The sequence below is a fragment of the Aphis gossypii genome, chromosome 2, assembly GCF_020184175.1.
Source record: "Aphis gossypii isolate Hap1 chromosome 2, ASM2018417v2, whole genome shotgun sequence".
NCBI classification, from domain to species: Eukaryota; Metazoa; Arthropoda; class Insecta; order Hemiptera; family Aphididae; genus Aphis; species Aphis gossypii.
The window spans coordinates 2,634,319-2,652,932 of NC_065531.1; the positions used below are offsets into that span (position 1 = coordinate 2,634,319).

General features: G+C 27.6%; 3 protein-coding genes across 4 annotated transcripts; 2 read left to right on the forward strand and 1 right to left on the reverse strand.

Moving 5' to 3' along the window:
- Positions 1-2,611: 2,611 nt before the first annotated feature.
- LOC114123726 (ribosome biogenesis protein SPATA5) lies at positions 2,612-8,657 on the forward strand. Its single transcript, XM_027986790.2, has 9 exons — positions 2,612-3,067; positions 3,186-3,359; positions 4,472-4,921; positions 4,986-5,361; positions 5,431-5,713; positions 5,778-6,251; positions 6,314-6,478; positions 6,548-6,708; positions 8,517-8,657. Exons 1-9 carry the CDS (start codon positions 2,878-2,880, stop codon positions 8,518-8,520), a joined length of 2,277 nt encoding a protein of 758 aa, XP_027842591.1. The 5' UTR covers positions 2,612-2,877; the 3' UTR covers positions 8,521-8,657.
- On the reverse strand, positions 6,710-9,110 carry LOC114123727 (transmembrane protein 41B-like). Of its 2 annotated transcripts, XM_027986792.2 has the most exons (7): positions 8,944-9,110; positions 8,643-8,881; positions 8,294-8,450; positions 8,099-8,227; positions 7,808-8,006; positions 7,609-7,747; positions 6,710-7,037 (listed from the first exon to the last, which is right to left on the reverse strand). In XM_027986792.2, exons 2-7 carry the CDS (start codon positions 8,674-8,676, stop codon positions 6,871-6,873), a joined length of 825 nt encoding a protein of 274 aa, XP_027842593.1. In that variant the 5' UTR covers positions 8,677-8,881; positions 8,944-9,110; the 3' UTR covers positions 6,710-6,870. The 2 variants fall into 2 exon arrangements, with proteins under 2 accessions (XP_027842593.1, XP_050055669.1); XM_050199712.1 differs by lacking the exon at positions 8,944-9,110 and having other exon boundaries at positions 8,643-8,935.
- Positions 9,111-12,005: 2,895 nt separating this feature from the next.
- Positions 12,006-18,064, forward strand: LOC114123724 (nuclear pore complex protein Nup133). The gene is made up of 4 exons (XM_027986789.2): positions 12,006-12,166; positions 12,238-12,373; positions 13,677-13,751; positions 14,617-18,064. The coding sequence occupies exon 4, from the start codon at positions 14,627-14,629 to the stop codon at positions 17,915-17,917; it is 3,291 nt and encodes a 1,096-aa protein (XP_027842590.2). The 5' UTR covers positions 12,006-12,166; positions 12,238-12,373; positions 13,677-13,751; positions 14,617-14,626; the 3' UTR covers positions 17,918-18,064.
- Positions 18,065-18,614: the final 550 nt, after the last annotated feature.

The following is an 18,614-nucleotide window of genomic DNA, read 5'->3' on the forward strand; positions in this document are numbered from 1 at the left end:
AACACATTATCATTATTACAATTATTGTCAAGAATATTAAGATCTGTAAAAAGATGTGGTTGTTATTTAGCAATTGATTTACCTACCAGCATTTACATAATATTTCCGTCTGCACAGATTGAGAAATAATCAGCTATAACAACGTGTATGTTAACAATTTGTTAAATATACAATTATTTTGATGAAAATATGACACAAATATAGGTAGTACAGTGACTTTTTAAATGTTGTGATTTTTTTTTTAATATATTTGTTCCGTTTGCTGAGTGTTTGAAATCATTTAGCACTAATAATAGTTTTTTAATTGTTAGTTTAATTAGTTTGTATGTTTGTATTTTTTAACCTTCTGCGAGGGATTTTTTTTCCAAAGGTTGCACATATAGATGGGTTCATATACGTTACCGAGAATTGTTTGACTTTGATTGGTATTTTTTTTTTTTTGTATTGTTGTATATGAACAAAGCTTTGGCACTGTGTTTGTTTTTCATAAATACGCGTTTTGCTGCAAAATCGGTTTTTGGGTTCTGCGAATACAATACACAAATACTGCACATACACTCCAAATAATATTGGATTTACTAGACGTTTTGATAATCTTGTTTGTTGCGCTGATGTGATATACTTAAGACTTAACTAAGTTGGTACATGATTAAAATGTTGACATGTACCTACGATGTACGTATATTCATGAGATATTTGTGTTTCAATTTTTATTACATTTTTCATTGCTGTTTAATAGGTAACCATTTATATTACTTTTATCAGTTAAGAAGCTAGACGCTAGTTAGAATAAATTATAGAAATATTTCAATTATCCATAAAATATTAATAATTATTCAGCTTATTATGTTATGATATATTTAATATTAAAATATATATGAAGTGTACACTAAATAATCGAACTTATATAAAATGATAGCTGAGTTTTATCCAACTCATTCAGTGCCTCGGTGGAAAAAAATAAAAACAGTAGATAGGTGGTACCAAAAATAGACTAGATTATTTACATTGTTTATCCTTCGTACCATATAGATATATAGAACACAATCCATTTCGTTTGTAGCTCAATATTCAATATATTTATACTTACCATTGATTATAAAATAAATACCTAGCCTATTAGGTATATTATTATGCTCAATAATGATAGTAGCTACCTATTATTGTGCATACATAAATTACGATATCATCAAAGGTTTATAAAAATATCCAAGTTAAAATTGATATAATATAAAATGGTTAATTTTTTATTTCTATTTTACTTTGTTAAACTAACAGAAAAAAAAATGTTTAATAAATGATATTCTTCAGTTTTTACATTATTCAGAAAAAAAAGTTATAAAAACTATACAAATGTGATGTTAATAATTAATAAGACTATTATAGAGCAATACCGAGTTGTACTTTTGCATTAAAAATTTTAATAAAACAATTATAATGTAATGTTTTATTACCAACAAAAAAAATTAATACATTAGTGTTTTTAAGTTTATGCAAACTTCATTAAAATGATTTAATAAAAAATAAATCTCAAATAACGAATTCACCTAGTTACCTAATTTTTTTGTTTTTATATGTACCTATTTAATATTCATGTACATATACAATAAAATTATGATAATGTACTACCAATATGAACTTACGATTTTTATATTTTACATTATATTATCATAACTGAGCCTTGAGTAAAAGTGGTATACTTGCATAAAAGTAGAATGAGAAAAATGTATAAGTAGTCAAAATAATTAACAGCATTCACACTATATTTTATAGTAGGTATTTAAAATTGTTATTAGATTTTATAATCGAACCATTTATTGTTTATATTATAATATTAATATAGGTATTACAATTTACTTTCACGCGACTTTTTTCAAATGCATAAAATGTCTACCAATTTAGAGCTGTATTACACTATGACTCGCATTTAGATCATAATGTATTTCCATTTTAAGTTAAATTGTAAACAATGAAATTATTATAAATCGAATATAAGCCTTTCAGGATTTTTCAGGTTATAATCACAAGGTGACGAATGACGCACCAAATAAATCAACCTCTTGATATTACTATTAAGTATTTAGTTTAAAATCTTTTAAATTTTAAATGTATATCTTTCAATTAATATGATGTAGCTATTTAGTATTTATATAATAATATATTCAATCAATAAATATCAATAAAACTTAATTTAGCCATGGATTATAATATTACTTTAATAATTAATATTACAATTTATAGTTATAAAATACAAGTATGAAATTTTTTTATCATTTATCAGTTGGTATCATTGTACCAATAGCGGCTATACAACCACGGTATAAACCTTTAAATTGTATGGTTTTTGAATACTTCTAGAAATAATATTATTTATAATTGAAATTTGAAGTTCCAAAACAGTATTTTCTAAGGTTTTCCCTTAGTAGTTAATACCTGGTTGTATTTACTTCGTCAGACGATCCATTATTAATAATTGGAGTTAGCAGTTCAGCTTTCAGTCTCAGCCACGATTATAAAGAACTTATGGTTCCGGCCATCGTGATATTATGTCGTTTTATTATTGTCTAATATTTTTAGAAATTATAATATTGTATCATGTAATGTAATAGTTCTATTTTTGGAGTTTTAGGTGTAACCGTCTCTGAGACGGCAAAAAATGTGAACCGTGACTAGAGGCCACACTGTTCAACACTCGTGTGTTTTGATCAGTTTTCGAGGTTCGGGTGATAAACGGACGGCAAAGTTTATTGTTATTTGTTTTGTACGGGATTTGAATTCAAAAACAAAATACGGACGACTGACATCGTTCACTCGTCCGGCAATTCGATCGTCTTCTTCTTGCCGCAGCCTCCTGCCACAGATCGTAGACGATTAGAAATGACGAAACCCAGGCGTTCGACCGGACCGGCCTTTAAGTATCACACGTGCGACACCTGTATGTCAACATTGTACTTGACGGATTTGGAAACCCATTTCACAGATCATTGTCCGCCAAGCACATCTAATTGGACCCAGGCGTTCGTAAACGACCATTGTCTTTACTCGTACGCCAAGCTGTACACAAAAGGTACGAGACATTTGTGTATTTTATCGTACGCAGCACGATATGTCATGTGCAGTCTTCAACAACACAATATATAATATTGGGATTTAATTAATTTGATACGTTCAACAATGTTTTACAGATGACGAATACATGGTGGGAAATGACAATGTGGTCGTGCCGATTGCTGCGATTCAGTTGTGTGGCTTTGTGCTCGGCGAACCGGTCATTGTGAAGTGTGGCAACAAGACGTTTGTCAAACATATCTGGCTGTCGGACGACTTGCCACTGTCGAGTGTATATTTCTCCAAAGAAGGTTGAATGATTATTTCTTCAAGTGTCGGGCACAACTAGGGCATCATTTCTGGGGATGTTAAATTTGTTTTGATACAGGAGACTTGACGGTTTACTTTTGCACCTCCCCCCCCAACAGTTAAATATTATCTAATATTAAAACTTATGAAAAAACAATACTACAAATCATTTTAAAAATAAATATCTATGATATAATAAAAATATATCAATAATCATTTTAGTTTCAAGACTATAAGTTGTCTCGATATTCATTATGTTATATTCAATGATAAATTTGAAAATTGCTTTTGTTTAGTTATTGTTTTTTGCTAATTATTTATTTATCGTATAGAAATAACAATATTTTACAGGCTGCTTATACTTATGAAAATAGTGAAAACTACTTGTTGCAATTTCTGATTTATATTAGATCCACATCTTTAGTAATGACTTGTTTAATATCATTAATATCAAAACTTTGTTTAGCACTAACTATAGTCTATACAATTTTTAGTCAAAAGCATTGCTCATTTTATGGATTTAAAAATACTAAAATATTTCTTACTAGTCATAATTGATAATTGTGTTTAAAATATTTTACAAGCCCACGACAAAACTACTGACAGTTCATGTACAATTAACATGATTATCTTATGTCTAATATCTAGCAACTATGAACTTCGAAATATCTCCTAAAAAGAGAAGTCAATAACATGTAAACATTAACTGATAGATGATTGCAATTAATTAGAGCCAGTGTACGTACCTACTGTGTATTATGTATGTTTTATTTATGAAACATTAAAGTTGTTAATGTTCTGTAGTTTATGATGATTTTTAATTAGAGATTGTGATAAACGTGAGCTATTTTTTGTATCAAACAATATAGACTGATAAAATAATTAACGTATTATTATGGTTAATTAGTTTGGGGGTTTTTTTTTATTGAAAAGAAAAATTCAAAAGGTTTCATTTTTCATAAACGACTCACTGTTATTTTTCATTACACTTTTTGGGGGGGGGGAGGGAGCTAAGCCTTTTTTATCACCAACCTAATTGTGCCTATGATTATGCCATAACTTGATGATTAAATTGTTTGCTTTATCGATTCCCTTTTTCTTCATTATTTTATAGTGTTGACGGATGAATTAGATCAATTGGAACATGTTTCTGTGGAGCGATTTAAAATTCCACCTAGTGAAGCTCAAAGCATTGAAATCCGTTTATCTAACAACGATCAATTACCAGATGGAGAATTCATACGGCATCTGTTAACTCACATTTCTAATAAATATGAAGGGCGTATCATTAAACCTTCAGATTTTTTATGTTTTGACTTTTATGGACGTAGTCTCGTTTTAGAAGTATCTAAAATTTGTACTTTTCCTAATGTTGATTTGAACAAACAAATGCAAACTATGAATATAAACAATGAACAATTTTATCATATTTCGTCTTCTACTACATGGAATATAATAAATCATCTCAATGAAGATAATATAACTTACCCATTATCAAATGTTGGTGGATTGTCTAATATTTATGAAAAAATAATGAATGTGATACAGAAATCAAAATATCAAAGTAACCTAATGCTAAAATATGAAGTAAAACAGTACTAAATATTTATTAAGTAGATTTTTTTTAGATGTTTGCGGTTTTCTTTTACATGGTATTTCTGGAACTGGAAAAACATTATTAGCAAAAACTATAACTTATTCATTGAAAAGACATGTGGTGGAAATTAAAGGTTGGGAAATTCTAAGCAAGATATATGGACAGTCTGAAGCAAAATTGAAATTATTTTTTGAAGAAGCTATAATTAATTCTCCTAGTGTCATTCTAATTGATAAATTAGAAACATTAAGCAAATCAAATGAATCTTCAGACCTTGAAAGAAGGATTATGAACACACTTCAAACTATGTTTGATTTATTAAAATCAACCAAACATAATGGAGTAGCTATTATCGGTACTACTTGCAACTTAAGTTCTATTGATAGCAATTTACGAAGACCTGGAAGGTATATTGATTAATAAGTTATGAACTTAATTTTTTTTTACCCATATTGTTATAATTTTTCAAAATTTAGGTTTGATTACGAGATTGAATTACCAGTACCAAATGAATTGCAACGTAGAGATATTTTGACAAAACAATTATCTGTTATTCAACAAAAAATAAGCGAAGAAGAAATAACTTCCTTAGCATTTAAAGCTCAAGGATTTGTAGGAGCTGATTTGTTAGCTGTAGTTAACCGGGCACTAACTGAAGCAGCAATTAATAATGAAAATGTCACTTATAAACATATGTGTACCGCTATAACTCAAGTAAAACCGTCGGCCATTAAAGAAGTAATGGTTCAAGTACCTAATGTAAGTTTTACATTGAATCTTCAGTATTTTACCAATATTTTGAACTATTACATTTTTCTTATAGGTCAAATGGACAGATATAGGTGGCCAAGATGACATAAAATTAAAACTTAGGCAAGTCGTTGAATGGCCACTTAAACATCCAGAAGCTTTTAAACGTATGGGTATCACTCCCCCACGCGGTGTTCTACTATACGGGCCTCCAGGTTGTTCTAAAACAATGATTGCTAAAGCTGTAGCAACAGAGAGTCACTTCAATTTTATATCAGTAAAAGGACCTGAACTCTTTAACAAATATGTTGGAGAATCTGAACGTGCTGTCCGAGAAACATTTATGCGAGCTAGAAGTGTAGCTCCTTGCGTTGTATTTTTTGATGAGCTGGATGGCTTAGCTGGTGAAAGAGGTGCAGGAGACAGTGGTTCTAGTGGAGTTCATTCTAGAGTCTTAGCCCAATTACTAACAGAATTAGATGGTGTTCAACCGTTAGGAAATGTCACTATTTTAGCTGCAACCAATAGACCAGATCTTATTGATTCTGTAATTAAAATTGTCAAGTTTTTTTTTATAATTTTATTATTAAATTACATCATTTTTCTTAGGCTCTTTTGAGACCAGGAAGATTAGATCGTAAAGTGTATGTTCCACTACCAGATAAAACTACACGTTTGGAGATATTAAGACTAAAACTTTCAAAAATGCCAACATCATCTGATGTAGATATCAATAAATTAGTTGAACTTACTGAAAACTATTCTGGCGCAGAAGTAAATATAAAAATTATATATTTATATCATAAAATACATTGTATTAAGTAATAATTGTATTTCTATAAGGTTATTTCAATCTGCCATGAAGCTTCGTTAAAAGCTTTGGAAGACAATATAAAGGCAGAACAAGTAGAAATGTGTCATTTTGAAGTTTCACTTCAATTGTTGAAGCCTCAGACACCATTATGGCTTCTAAAAATATATGAAAAGTTTTCTGGAATCCAAAGGTAACAAAGTAATTTTAATTTATTATAAATTATTTCATAATGTTAATATATTATAAATGTATTAATTTTATGAGACATTGTGACATAAGGAAGAGGCATAGATGGGTAGGGAATCTAGACTACACTAATGGAATGTCCTTCAATATGGCAGTCAACATTTTTTCAGTCAAATTTGTCTCTTAATTTTGCCTTGAATAATACAGGCAGTAATGACAGGGCAGCAAAAGTTGCTAAGAGTAGGACGGAAGACCATGACCAGGTGGACTCTGATGCCACCTGATGTAAAGTTTGTCCAGCTTGTACAACCAACACAGATGGTACTGCTACTCCTAGAATTAAAATAATAGAATCATGAAATATTAGTTATTAAATTTTAAATTTATTTATTATCATGTGGTTTGGTTATCTATAAATGATATATATTAATCAATTAATTTAAGCTAAATATTTTTTACGAAAAGTCCAAAAAATTATCTTAGCTGTTGATCGCATAAATTATTGTTTTCTCCCATTTTATATAAAATAATAAACATAATTTTTTTCTATCTAACTATAATTAAAAATTTGCATTTTTAAAAGTTTCAAATTGAAATTATTATTGTCTATATATAGACTATAAAACTAAAAATATAGTACTCATTATTTAGACAAATGCTTTAAAAAGACAAATAAATATTTAATAGAAAATTTTACTTTCAATAAAAATATTTGAATAATTAAACTAAGAATGTAGGTCACAATTTAAATTTTATTCAAAACCTTAAAATGATTTCACCTCAAAACAATTAAGTATCATATACAATTTTAGAATTCCATGTGCCTCTTAAATGTTTCAAAAAGTATTAATACCTTATATGTATTTTTAAATACAATTAAAACATATTTCTTTTAAATATTTACCAAAAAAAGTTCCCAGCCAAAATGGTATTAACGGAACATCAACTAGTGGAGCACATACATTTATAAACCAATTAGGTAAAAATGGAGTTATTCGCAAGAACATTATATAACAGAACATATTATCATTGTGTTTCTTAACCTGGAAAAAAAATGTAATTATTTATTATTGATTGTATTGACAAATTCAAAAAACACCAACCAATTTTGCATATGATTTGATTCTATCTGGGAAGTATTTGTATGCTAATCTCCTTCCAATTGTCATAGACAATAAGTAACAAAAACATGCACCCATTGCTGAACAAAAACATATGATTGCTAATGCTAATACAAATGGGTATAAAAATCCACATAATATTGACAATGAAATTGAACCAGGTATTGCAAATGTTTGCAAACTAATATTTAATTAATAGTTAAGGTAAATCAATAATAATTAAATAACAATTTGTTTAATGATTAAAATTCAATGTAGGTATTCAAAGGATACAATATGTAACAGAAGAAAATTGACATAAACACTTGAGTATAGTATGTATCCTTGTAATCTTCCAAGACTCTACCCAAGTTTTGCATGTCTGTGGTATTCCTTGGAATTTTGATGTATTTTTTTTCTTCCCTTTAAATAATAATTAATATAACTAGCTGTTTAGTACCTTTAGTATCAAATTTTTTTAGTACATACTCTGTCAACTGAGGGAAATTGTAATACAAATATGCTAAAATGAGTAAGGACGCTAAGAATATAACGACTAATATGACCACTGCTTTTGTGGTAGACATCGTTTGATCGTTTTCCGTCTTTAATTCCGTTATTGTAGTTGTGTCATCCACTGTTGACACTGAAACAAATTCATAAAACTTTTATAATTTGATAATCATTGGTATTGTATTTGTTTGTGTTTCAGATGAATAAGACTGTTACTAGATACATCTAAAAATTACAATCAAAATCTTTGTTGTTTAAAATGATAGTTTATAAAATTTTGTTTTGATATATGTTGTTAATTTATTAATTTTAAAATAAAGTTTACCAGATTCATTTTTCACATTTTGATCCACATCCATGTCTTGTGTTGCTGTCTCTTTTGACCTATTAAACAAAATCTGATCGTGCTTTTTGAGAGTTGGCTATTCGTCGGTGTTCAAAAAAATACGAATAATTCAAAACCAATAACTATTTGATGACAATTGACAATATATCATCGTTTTCTATTTTGTCGGTCGTCTGTTGTCGTATGTACAACATAATATTGTTATAATAAATTATTGCCTAAAATATTAATTGAGGTTTTAGTATACGAGCTAATGAGCTTTTAAAAATATTATACATACGTCATTTTGAAGATAAATGATAAAGAATGATGAAGGAGGTAATTCTTGAATCTTGAGTTTATCGAAATTCGATATACTTTCTCGTTATCACACATAGATAAGTAAGTATATTATATCACATTTCACTTATTATTTATTTCAAAACGGGCTGATTTCACAAATATTTACGGGCATTCTTATCTCATTAAAGTGAAAGAAAATCATGAATTTACAGCGCTCCCTGTGGACACAATAAACGTATAAAATGTTAATATGACGGCGTTCAGTTCAACACGTTGTCCGTCAGTAGCGCTAAAAAATCTATTTTGTATGGCAGAGCTTTTAAAGCATTGCAATTTGACAATAGGTACATAATATTTAATTAATTCAATAGAAAAAGGTAGATAAGTGTGTACTACCCCGGTGTCTAATATGTCACTATATTAATTTTTTTTTATCTGTTATGAATATATTAAGTTTGAATTTTATGATACTAAAATACGAAAAACTATTTTTAAGCAAAACTGCCGATCTATTATAGTCTGTCGCAGCGTTTCTTAAGCTGTGTTCCTCGGAATCCTAGGGTTCCACGTAGATCACTTCAGGGTTCTGCAAAACTAAAGTGCTTTTTTTCAAAATGTTCAAAAAAAGTCTGACTAAAGATTAGCGACTAGCGGGAAAAAATGTTTTACGCGTTACAACTATTGAAACAAAGTACAAAGTCTAACTATCGAGCTGTAATAACTTATTGTTGAAAGCTAAATATTAGTAGCTAAAAATCTAAAAAAAATACGCAAGGGTTCCACGATTAAAGTAAACATAAAAAAAGGTTCCATGGATAAAAAAGTTTAAGAAACGTTGGTCTATAGTCTACATCGATCACCAATAGTATTTAGCAGTATAGGTATACCTATTGCATGATATTTTTTCGTGCTATCAAAACTTATAAGGCAAATTTGTTTTATTTTATTTTTAGAATTACAGTACCTAAATTAATATCATTTTTTCAGTTACTATTATATTAAATACAGTAATATTTATGGTAAGTAGGTATATATTATATTCTGAACAGAGTAAGGAACGTATTGATTTTACAATATGTGTCAGGCTATCTTATTCTATATAATATTATATTATCCTAACATTCCTAGCCTCTAGATTGAAAAATCATCTTCTTTCAGAATCGTGTTTCGTATAAAATGATAAGTCATAGATAGGTACCTATCATTTGATTCAAAATTCAAATTCAACACTCCTATATATATATAAATAGTGAACCACCTAATGTACAGCAGAGCGGTATCCACCTGATCACGTTTTTTTATACTTATATTATATTCTATTAAGAATAAAGATAATTCAAATTTTAATAACACCTTTTTGTAAATACTATAGAATCAGTAAAAATAGATTCATAGTAGGTATAAATACATAATAGTACCTATCTCAAAAGAAATCCAAATTGTCATTACGTATAATAAATTCAAAGTATAGGTAGGTAATATATGTATAATCGTATAAACTATAGGTAGTAGGTACGTTAAAGTTTAAAGTTCCCGCACGAATAATTGTTTAAAATATTACAATAAGATAGGTAATTAAAATCGTTATTTCTCGTGTTAATAATTAATTTGAATTAAAAATGGGTACCTACCTATCTTTAATAATAATTGTTTCTAAACAATTTTTAGATTTCATGGTTTACACAAAACAAACGAAAAGTCATAAAAAAGTGATTTAAGATTCATACTCCAAAACTACTTTTAAATGCCAGTTTGTTTGTTTCCGTGGACGTGTTTTTACCGCTGAAAATCACCAGTATATACTATATAACGTCCTCATAAAACTATCAAAACCTAAATTCAATAAAATTACTTTAATATTATACATGTATTGGTCCTCGAATTATTCTTGATACGGTCTTGAGTGGCACCATTTGTGATAAACAAGAATATAGAAAAACAACACAATTCAAAATTACCCGTTCTTGTATATATACAAAGGCCGTAACTAGAAATTAAATTCGGGAGGGGTTTTAAGTTAAAAAATAGAAATAGAAGTATGATCATTGTAGATATATGTCGTAAAGTTAAGAGTTTTAACGTTCTGTTTAAAAACGACTAAAAAATGGTTTTACCAACTTTTTTGGACGTTTTGGTATATTTGAATAGGTGCGTTTGTGCCGAGTTAATTGTTAAGTACAGATGAAATATTTAGGTACTTCTCAATTATTAAACTATTGTTCCAACTCGAAGTACATATTATTTGATTTTATTTCCTATGGTTATGCAAATTACTTATTAATACTACAGTCTAAAAATTGCTTTATTTGAATAAATAACCTATAATATGAATAAATTATGATCAATGAAATGAAAAATTTATTATATTATGCTCAACTGAATAATTATAATTGTACCAGTAGGTATTCAGTTTCAAAGAAATATATGGGTATACCTAAGATAGGTACAAATATCAAATTGGTAGGTAGTCGTATTTACTACTGCTTGGATGCAATATTTCAAGTATGATATAACCACAAAATAAATGGAATTTCATTTATTATGTGACATAATTCAAACAAGTACAGCATAGAATTGCTAATTGCTATTATACCACAAATAAATTGTATATTTTTATATATTACATATGCTTAATTACCTAAGTATTATGCATTTGAATTGTATTTTTCTAGTAAGTTAGATAAATTAATTGTTTGATGAGTAATATTATACTAATTTACATATTATAGTAATATTATACAACGATATAATTACTAAAAATACAAATAAAATATATAATAATAAAATTTAGCGCGCCAGAAATCAGAATCAGTAGTAATAATTTTTGTTGTTTATTTACAGGTCTATGGATGAGATATAATATTTTTATTCCATGATACGGACATAACCGTTTTTTGTTCGTTTTGTCGATATAGTACTCCATTAAATTTACTCAATGATGTACCTACCACGATTAAAAATGTACTTGTATCCACTAAGGCACCAATGGATGTATAAAAATAATAATTATATTATAATTATATAATTATTATATATCGGTGTACCCAAAATTTATCCATTTATTACCCAGTCACAACTCACAGGGTGACTCTATGATAACAGTCTTTTGTTATCTAATCATGTTTTTCTTATCAATGTTCTGTGCCATAACCGCAAAAATCGTGTTTACAAATGCGACCTACTGTTGAAACTTATTTAAACAAATAAACAGAATTTTACCGGTAATTATTTTATAAGTTATTTTATTAGTTTGTTCTTTATTTATTGCTTTATTCTAATATCCTTTGTGTAGGTAAGATAATTATATACCCAAGAGGATCTACCGATCTACGGTTTTATTTTATACAACTGTGCAATCATTTGAGCGAGAACTTTGTGGATGAACGATTCAATCTAATACCACGTAATGTAATACAATTTTTTCAAAGGTATCTATAATTATTATTAATAAATACATTTATAAAAATAAATGAAATAATTAGTCGATTAATTCACGACATTTTTAGTCAATTATTTTGTTTAAATAGGTAAATGGTTTGATTTTATGAGCTTGATTGTTAATATAATGAGCGATTAGAATTTAAAGAATTTATTTATTTTTCAAGCATATAATTGTAAAATAATATTATTCTTTATAGTTATAGTGTAAAATGTATTAATATTCTTTAGCCACTCTGGGTGGATTGATATTGTCAATCAAGTTTAGACGGATTTAAAATTTAAAAGTTAATAATAATATATAATTGCCAGTTTATGAATTGTTGAATTAAGTGAAACTTTTTTTTTTATTTAATTCCGAGTTAGGTGAATTCTGTCAAGAGTGTCATCCCATTGCTGTGCTTATTATTATTTTTATTTTTTTATTTATTATTGGATTGTTCATTTAAAATATTGATTATCATCTTATAATTAAAATTTAACTGATAACATTAATTATGAGTTATAAGTTATGACTATTGATAGTTCATGATAGTTAATATCTAGGAGAAATTTTCATTACTTTGCCTGAACAAGAAGATCAAATGTACACAAAGATCTTTTTTTAAATTTTAACTCTATTAATGTTATTGACAAAATTTGTTTCTATTATTTTGTGACGTTTGTCTTTTTTCTTGTATTTATTTCTATACTGATTACTCAGTTTTTTAAATTAATCGAATTCCTTAAATAGTACTCTGTACTACTAATAATATAAAAGATGATGTTTCATTGGTAGTTTAAAAGTTAACCTTTTTTACAGACTAGTTATTCTTAAAATAACTAAATATTAATAAAGTAATAAGTATATTATTTTTATTTTTATTTATTTATTACCATTAATAAAATAATTTATTGTCTATTTGTTTTTCTAAAAAAAAAAATGCTGAGTATGTCTAGGCCAAGAAACCTTAATACATTGACAGTTTTATTAAAAAAAAACCTTGGATGTACACTAAAACTTATACATAATCGATTATGATATAAGCATTCAACTATCTGTTAGATGAACTATTAATTATTATTTTAATACCTAATGTGTTCATTGTTTATTATAAATACATTTAAATAATTACCATAATAAAATGTTAATAAGTTTGTATGTTATTAGTACTATTAAAATCATTTATTATTTTAAGACTCATAAGAATTAAATAAGTAGATATAAGTATTTCTTGTAGGGTACTTATCTTAAGTTAATTTAGTAGCTATTGCCTTTTTTTTTATTTTTGATTTATATGTAATTTGTTTCAGAATTTTGTGGATGGAATCAATTTTGAAATTATCAATTTAAAAATATAATTCTAATTTAATCTATTTTTAACCAAGGTAAGTTTAGTCTTCATATTAATTTTAAACCTTTTGTTTTGACTTTTGTCAAATGCTTATTTAAAAAAAAAATACTTATAAATCATAAAAAGTATGATTATTTTTGTTTGTAAAAGTGTGTTTTTTTATATCATATAAAAATAAAATAAATAAGTATGTTTCAAATTTAATTATGTAGGAGTTATCTATTAGTATATTACAGAATAAAATAATATACCTATATGATTATAGTATGAATATATTTTATTCAGAGGGCATACCATTTGTTTCCTCTCTCTGGCCCATGCGCAACATAGACAAACGCATTTACACAGAATAATTTTTTCTATGTTTTTAAGTAATCTTAGAGTTTAACCCATTACAAAAAAGACAGATAATAATATTTTTGTGGGAATGACGTATCGATTTTATATTTTATTGTTATTTGACTTTCAAAATAAAATAATGTTCTAAATTTAAACGATATTTAAATTGTTTTGAGACCATATTTTGACAAATCGATATGTAATTCTCTCAAAAAAAATATTATTCTCTATCTTTTTTGTAATGGGTGGTTTTACTCGAAAATTACTTAAAAGTTAAAATCATAGAAAAAATGATTCTGCATGAATGCGTTTTGTCTATGTTGCGCGTGGGCCAGAGAGAGAAAACAAATAGTGCACTGACATCCTCTTAAAGTTAAGAAATATTACTTAATACATTGTTATTTGTAGTCTATTGAGTATATAAATGAAGATACCATTTGCATAATCACTTTAATTAGATACAATTTATTTTTCTTATCCTTTTTATATTTATTTTAAAAATGTGTTATTTTCTTATTATGTTGTATACTATGTTCAAGTTTTTTGTTTTTTTTTTTCAGGCATATAACAATGGCTTCATTTGATTTAAGAAGAGAACTTCATTCTAGAGGACCTCCAATAAATTTGAATAAAAGTGTGTCAACCAAGAAACATACACTACATTTTGATGGACGCTTTGTTAGCAAATCGGACCGATATCAGTTAGAATCATATGGTCTATACACTCCTAATCCTGTACTTGAAGGATTAAGTATATCTAATAAGAATAAATTAATATGGTCAGCTCGTTTATCTGATAGTTTATGGGCATGGTTTGTTTATGGTCGCAAGCTTCTTGTATGGAATGCAGAAAATAATAAAGAAAATAAAACAAATCCTTGTTTTGAACTTGGATTACCAGCAAGTGAAGTTGCACATCAAGCTGCTCTGATTTGGGTTTTTGAACCTGAGACAAGAAAGTCGTCTTCTCATGCTTGTTGTATAGCTGTGTCTCCTGAAGGGTTGATACGTTTTTGGAGAGATGTATATGACGAAGTAGAATATTTTGAATACAATACTGATTTGATGGGAAAGGAATGTGAATTACTACATCAAGTTGATAGTTCTAGGTATATTTTGCTAACAACAACTGCTGATTTGGTCATGGTAACAATAAACATGGATACTGTTCGCCCTCAAATAAGTAGTAAAATATTGACTGAATCTACTGGTTGGCTAGGCAATATATCTATGAATTTATCATCTCTTGTTTTTGGATCAACTGGTCAACAGTCTGATCCTAAAACCATTTGTGGCTGTGTATTAAAAAGCTCTTCTGATTATACTGAACGCATTTATGTAGTTACAACTAATGGTACAACTTTAACCAAGTGGAATGTTTCAAAACCAAACAGTGAAAAACAATTATTTGAAGTAAACTTAGCAAATTCTTTACAAGAAAAATTTTCAATTATGATGTTTAATAGTGTCAGTACTGGTGATATGGATATGGAAATTATTGATATGAAACCAACTAATAATCGCAATGAAGAGGTTATTGTTCTGATTCACACCAAACCAAATCAAGCTTACAACTATTATATCTTAGCAACCATACAAATTCAAGATAGTAAGTGTCCCATTACTTCCTTACATGTTCTTAATAATATTGAAAACTCATACTTAAATGAATCTACACCTCAACTGCTGATTACTGAACAACAAGCATTTATTTTATCCAAACATTACATCCTTGTAGTTACTTTTGAACCATTTCAAACTGATGTCATTGGTGTTGATTGTGATTTAAAATTTGGCGGAGGTTCAGTGGTAAACAATTATGGTATGTTTTTCACTCAATCTCATTGTTTAACTGTAGTCACTAAAATAACCAACGTGGAGTATGATTTTAATGAATCAAGAAGTGTTCTTCAATCTCCAGATTTAAATCAATACATTGCTGTAAATTCTGAAGTAGAAAGTGGAAGCAATGAAACTAGATTGAAATCAGCTTTTCTACAGTTTGTCAGCCGTAAAATTGACAATTGTAGAGCACTAGTGAAACAAGCATGTCCAGAAGAATTGAATTCAACTGATGAATCTAACCTAGATAAAACTGTATTTAAAGTTGGAGAAGATCTTGTTAATGATATACCCATCAATGATCCACGTTGGTTGGGTGTTCATGGTGAACCTACTATTAGATCATCGTCAATGGTAATATTAAGTCATTTAGAAGAAAAACAGCAAGCAATACACTGGTATCTTAAATTTTTGCAAGAGCTTGGATTATGGGATCGTATGAGGCAAATTAATAAATATGAAACTCAAGTTTATACAGGATGTGCTTTAAAAGATTTAAGTGAGAAATTACAAGCCACATTAACATTTCGAAAAATTGAAGTTGAACATAGTGAATTATTAGATAAGTTAATAAAAGAAGCAGTTGAGAGCAACGGTGATAGTTATTCTTCACCTCCAGGCCTTACACACATTGATAAGTTTTATAAGCAAGTCAGTATGTCACATATTCTTTTGCAGAGACTATGCATGTATAGTGAAGAAATTTCTCTTACGAATCGCAGTGCTGTGGATATATGTTTAATTTTATGCAATGTCAATAGAATATTAGTGAAAGTGCTTTGTGCTGTATTGGACTACAGAAGACAGAACGTTGAATTTTTCCCAATTAACAAACAAAAACAATCTAAAATATCTTGGATTTTATGTCAAAATAGTGAAGGCATATGTTCTGAGCTGATAAAACAAATTAATATTAGTCTTGAATTTGCTAAAAAGGCAAATATTACCAAAGAAGTTCGTTCAGAAATTTCTGATCAAGTTGCATTTTTGGTGGATGCCTTACTATCCAGCTCTATTGATGTATTTTCTGAAATAGACAGCAATTATACACAACTTAGGTATAAGCTACTTAAAAAACTTATGGACTATAAAGAACACCACAAAGTAATTGAATTGGCTGAGAAATATGCAGACCATAGAGTTATAGTAGAGGTTTGTTTTGAAACAAACAATATTGATTTATTGTATAGTTTTATGGATAAACTTTTTGAACAAAATTTTCGTCAAACTGTGTTTTCCTGGTACTTAGAACAAGGTAAAATTGTGGAAATGTTACGTAATTTTTGTCGCAAACCTAAATATGAACATGACATAGCATTAGCATTAGAAGCATATCCAAAGTATGGTTGGATAGCTGGAAGTCTTTCTGAAAATATTAACCTAACATGTGAATCTCTAAAACAGTGTTGGTCTAAGGAGGAAACAAATGTGCTTAGAAAACAATACCAATTAAATCTATATAAAATGGCGATTTTAGCAAAAAATGGGCCATTAGCTATAAACCCAGAATTGGATATAATAGATAGAAATTTGGAAGTTATTGAACATCAGATAAATATTCCTGATTGTGTGCTGGAATTATTGAATTTAAATTTGAATAATATGCGTGTATTATCTCCTGTAGAAATTTTTAATCTATACTTACACAAAAATAACATTACCTTGGATGAAAACCAATGTTTACGAGCTTTGTCCGTGTTACAATTTGTTCAAAATAAAGAAGAACGCGAAAAACTTGGTCGCTATTTATGGTGTGAAACAATATTAAGAGAGACATTAAAATATCCACTGCATGATCAAGAGATTGATAATCCTATAGAGTTTATAGAAAATCTTTTATTCTTCAAGACATTAAAACTCGTGTGTAACAAAGGCCTGTTAGATCTTTTACCATCCTTAGACTGGTTGTTATTTGCTGATGAACTAGAAAATTTCCATTCAAACACTATGTGGCAGTTTGTTATGAAAATGGGATTTGAACATTGTTTAAAACCTGCTGGTGTTAGTATGGATTTTTAAACTTGACTTGTTCAGTAATTACTAATTTATAAATATTGATTTCAAAATCCATTTGTTTTTTAATATACTTAAGTGTATTTATTTTAATTCTGTGTACATAATATTTTGTAACAATCTTAAATCTTTATTAAATTTGGTTTATTAAACTGATTGGTTATAAATTTATTATTTTTATTTAACCCTATAAGTACATGTAATATTATTGAATACCCATTATTTTAGTTCAATGATTGATACATTATTTTATGCTAATATGCTGTTTAATGAAAAGTTAGTATGTAATAACAGATTTCACTTGAGAATTAAGTTAATATATTAAAAAATATATATATCTTCTAGCATTAGTAGTCATTGTAAATTTTATAAACAATTAACATTAAATATTATGTTTATGATAATTTAAAATAATTTGAGATTATCATATTTGTATTACTTATGGTCTTAATTGATTAATCAATTAAAATAAGTATTTATATAGGTAATAATTCACAATTCACAAAGTAGCTATGTCTCTAAATATTGAGTATGCTAACTTCAAAATAATAAAAAAAATAATAGGTATAGGTACTATTGTATAAAAAATATTATGAATAATTAAATATTTCAGTATTTACATAATGTCATAAAAATATAATATAGTTATAATATGTATTCTTTTCATATAATTTAATTATATTTTGTTGTTTAAATTGACAAT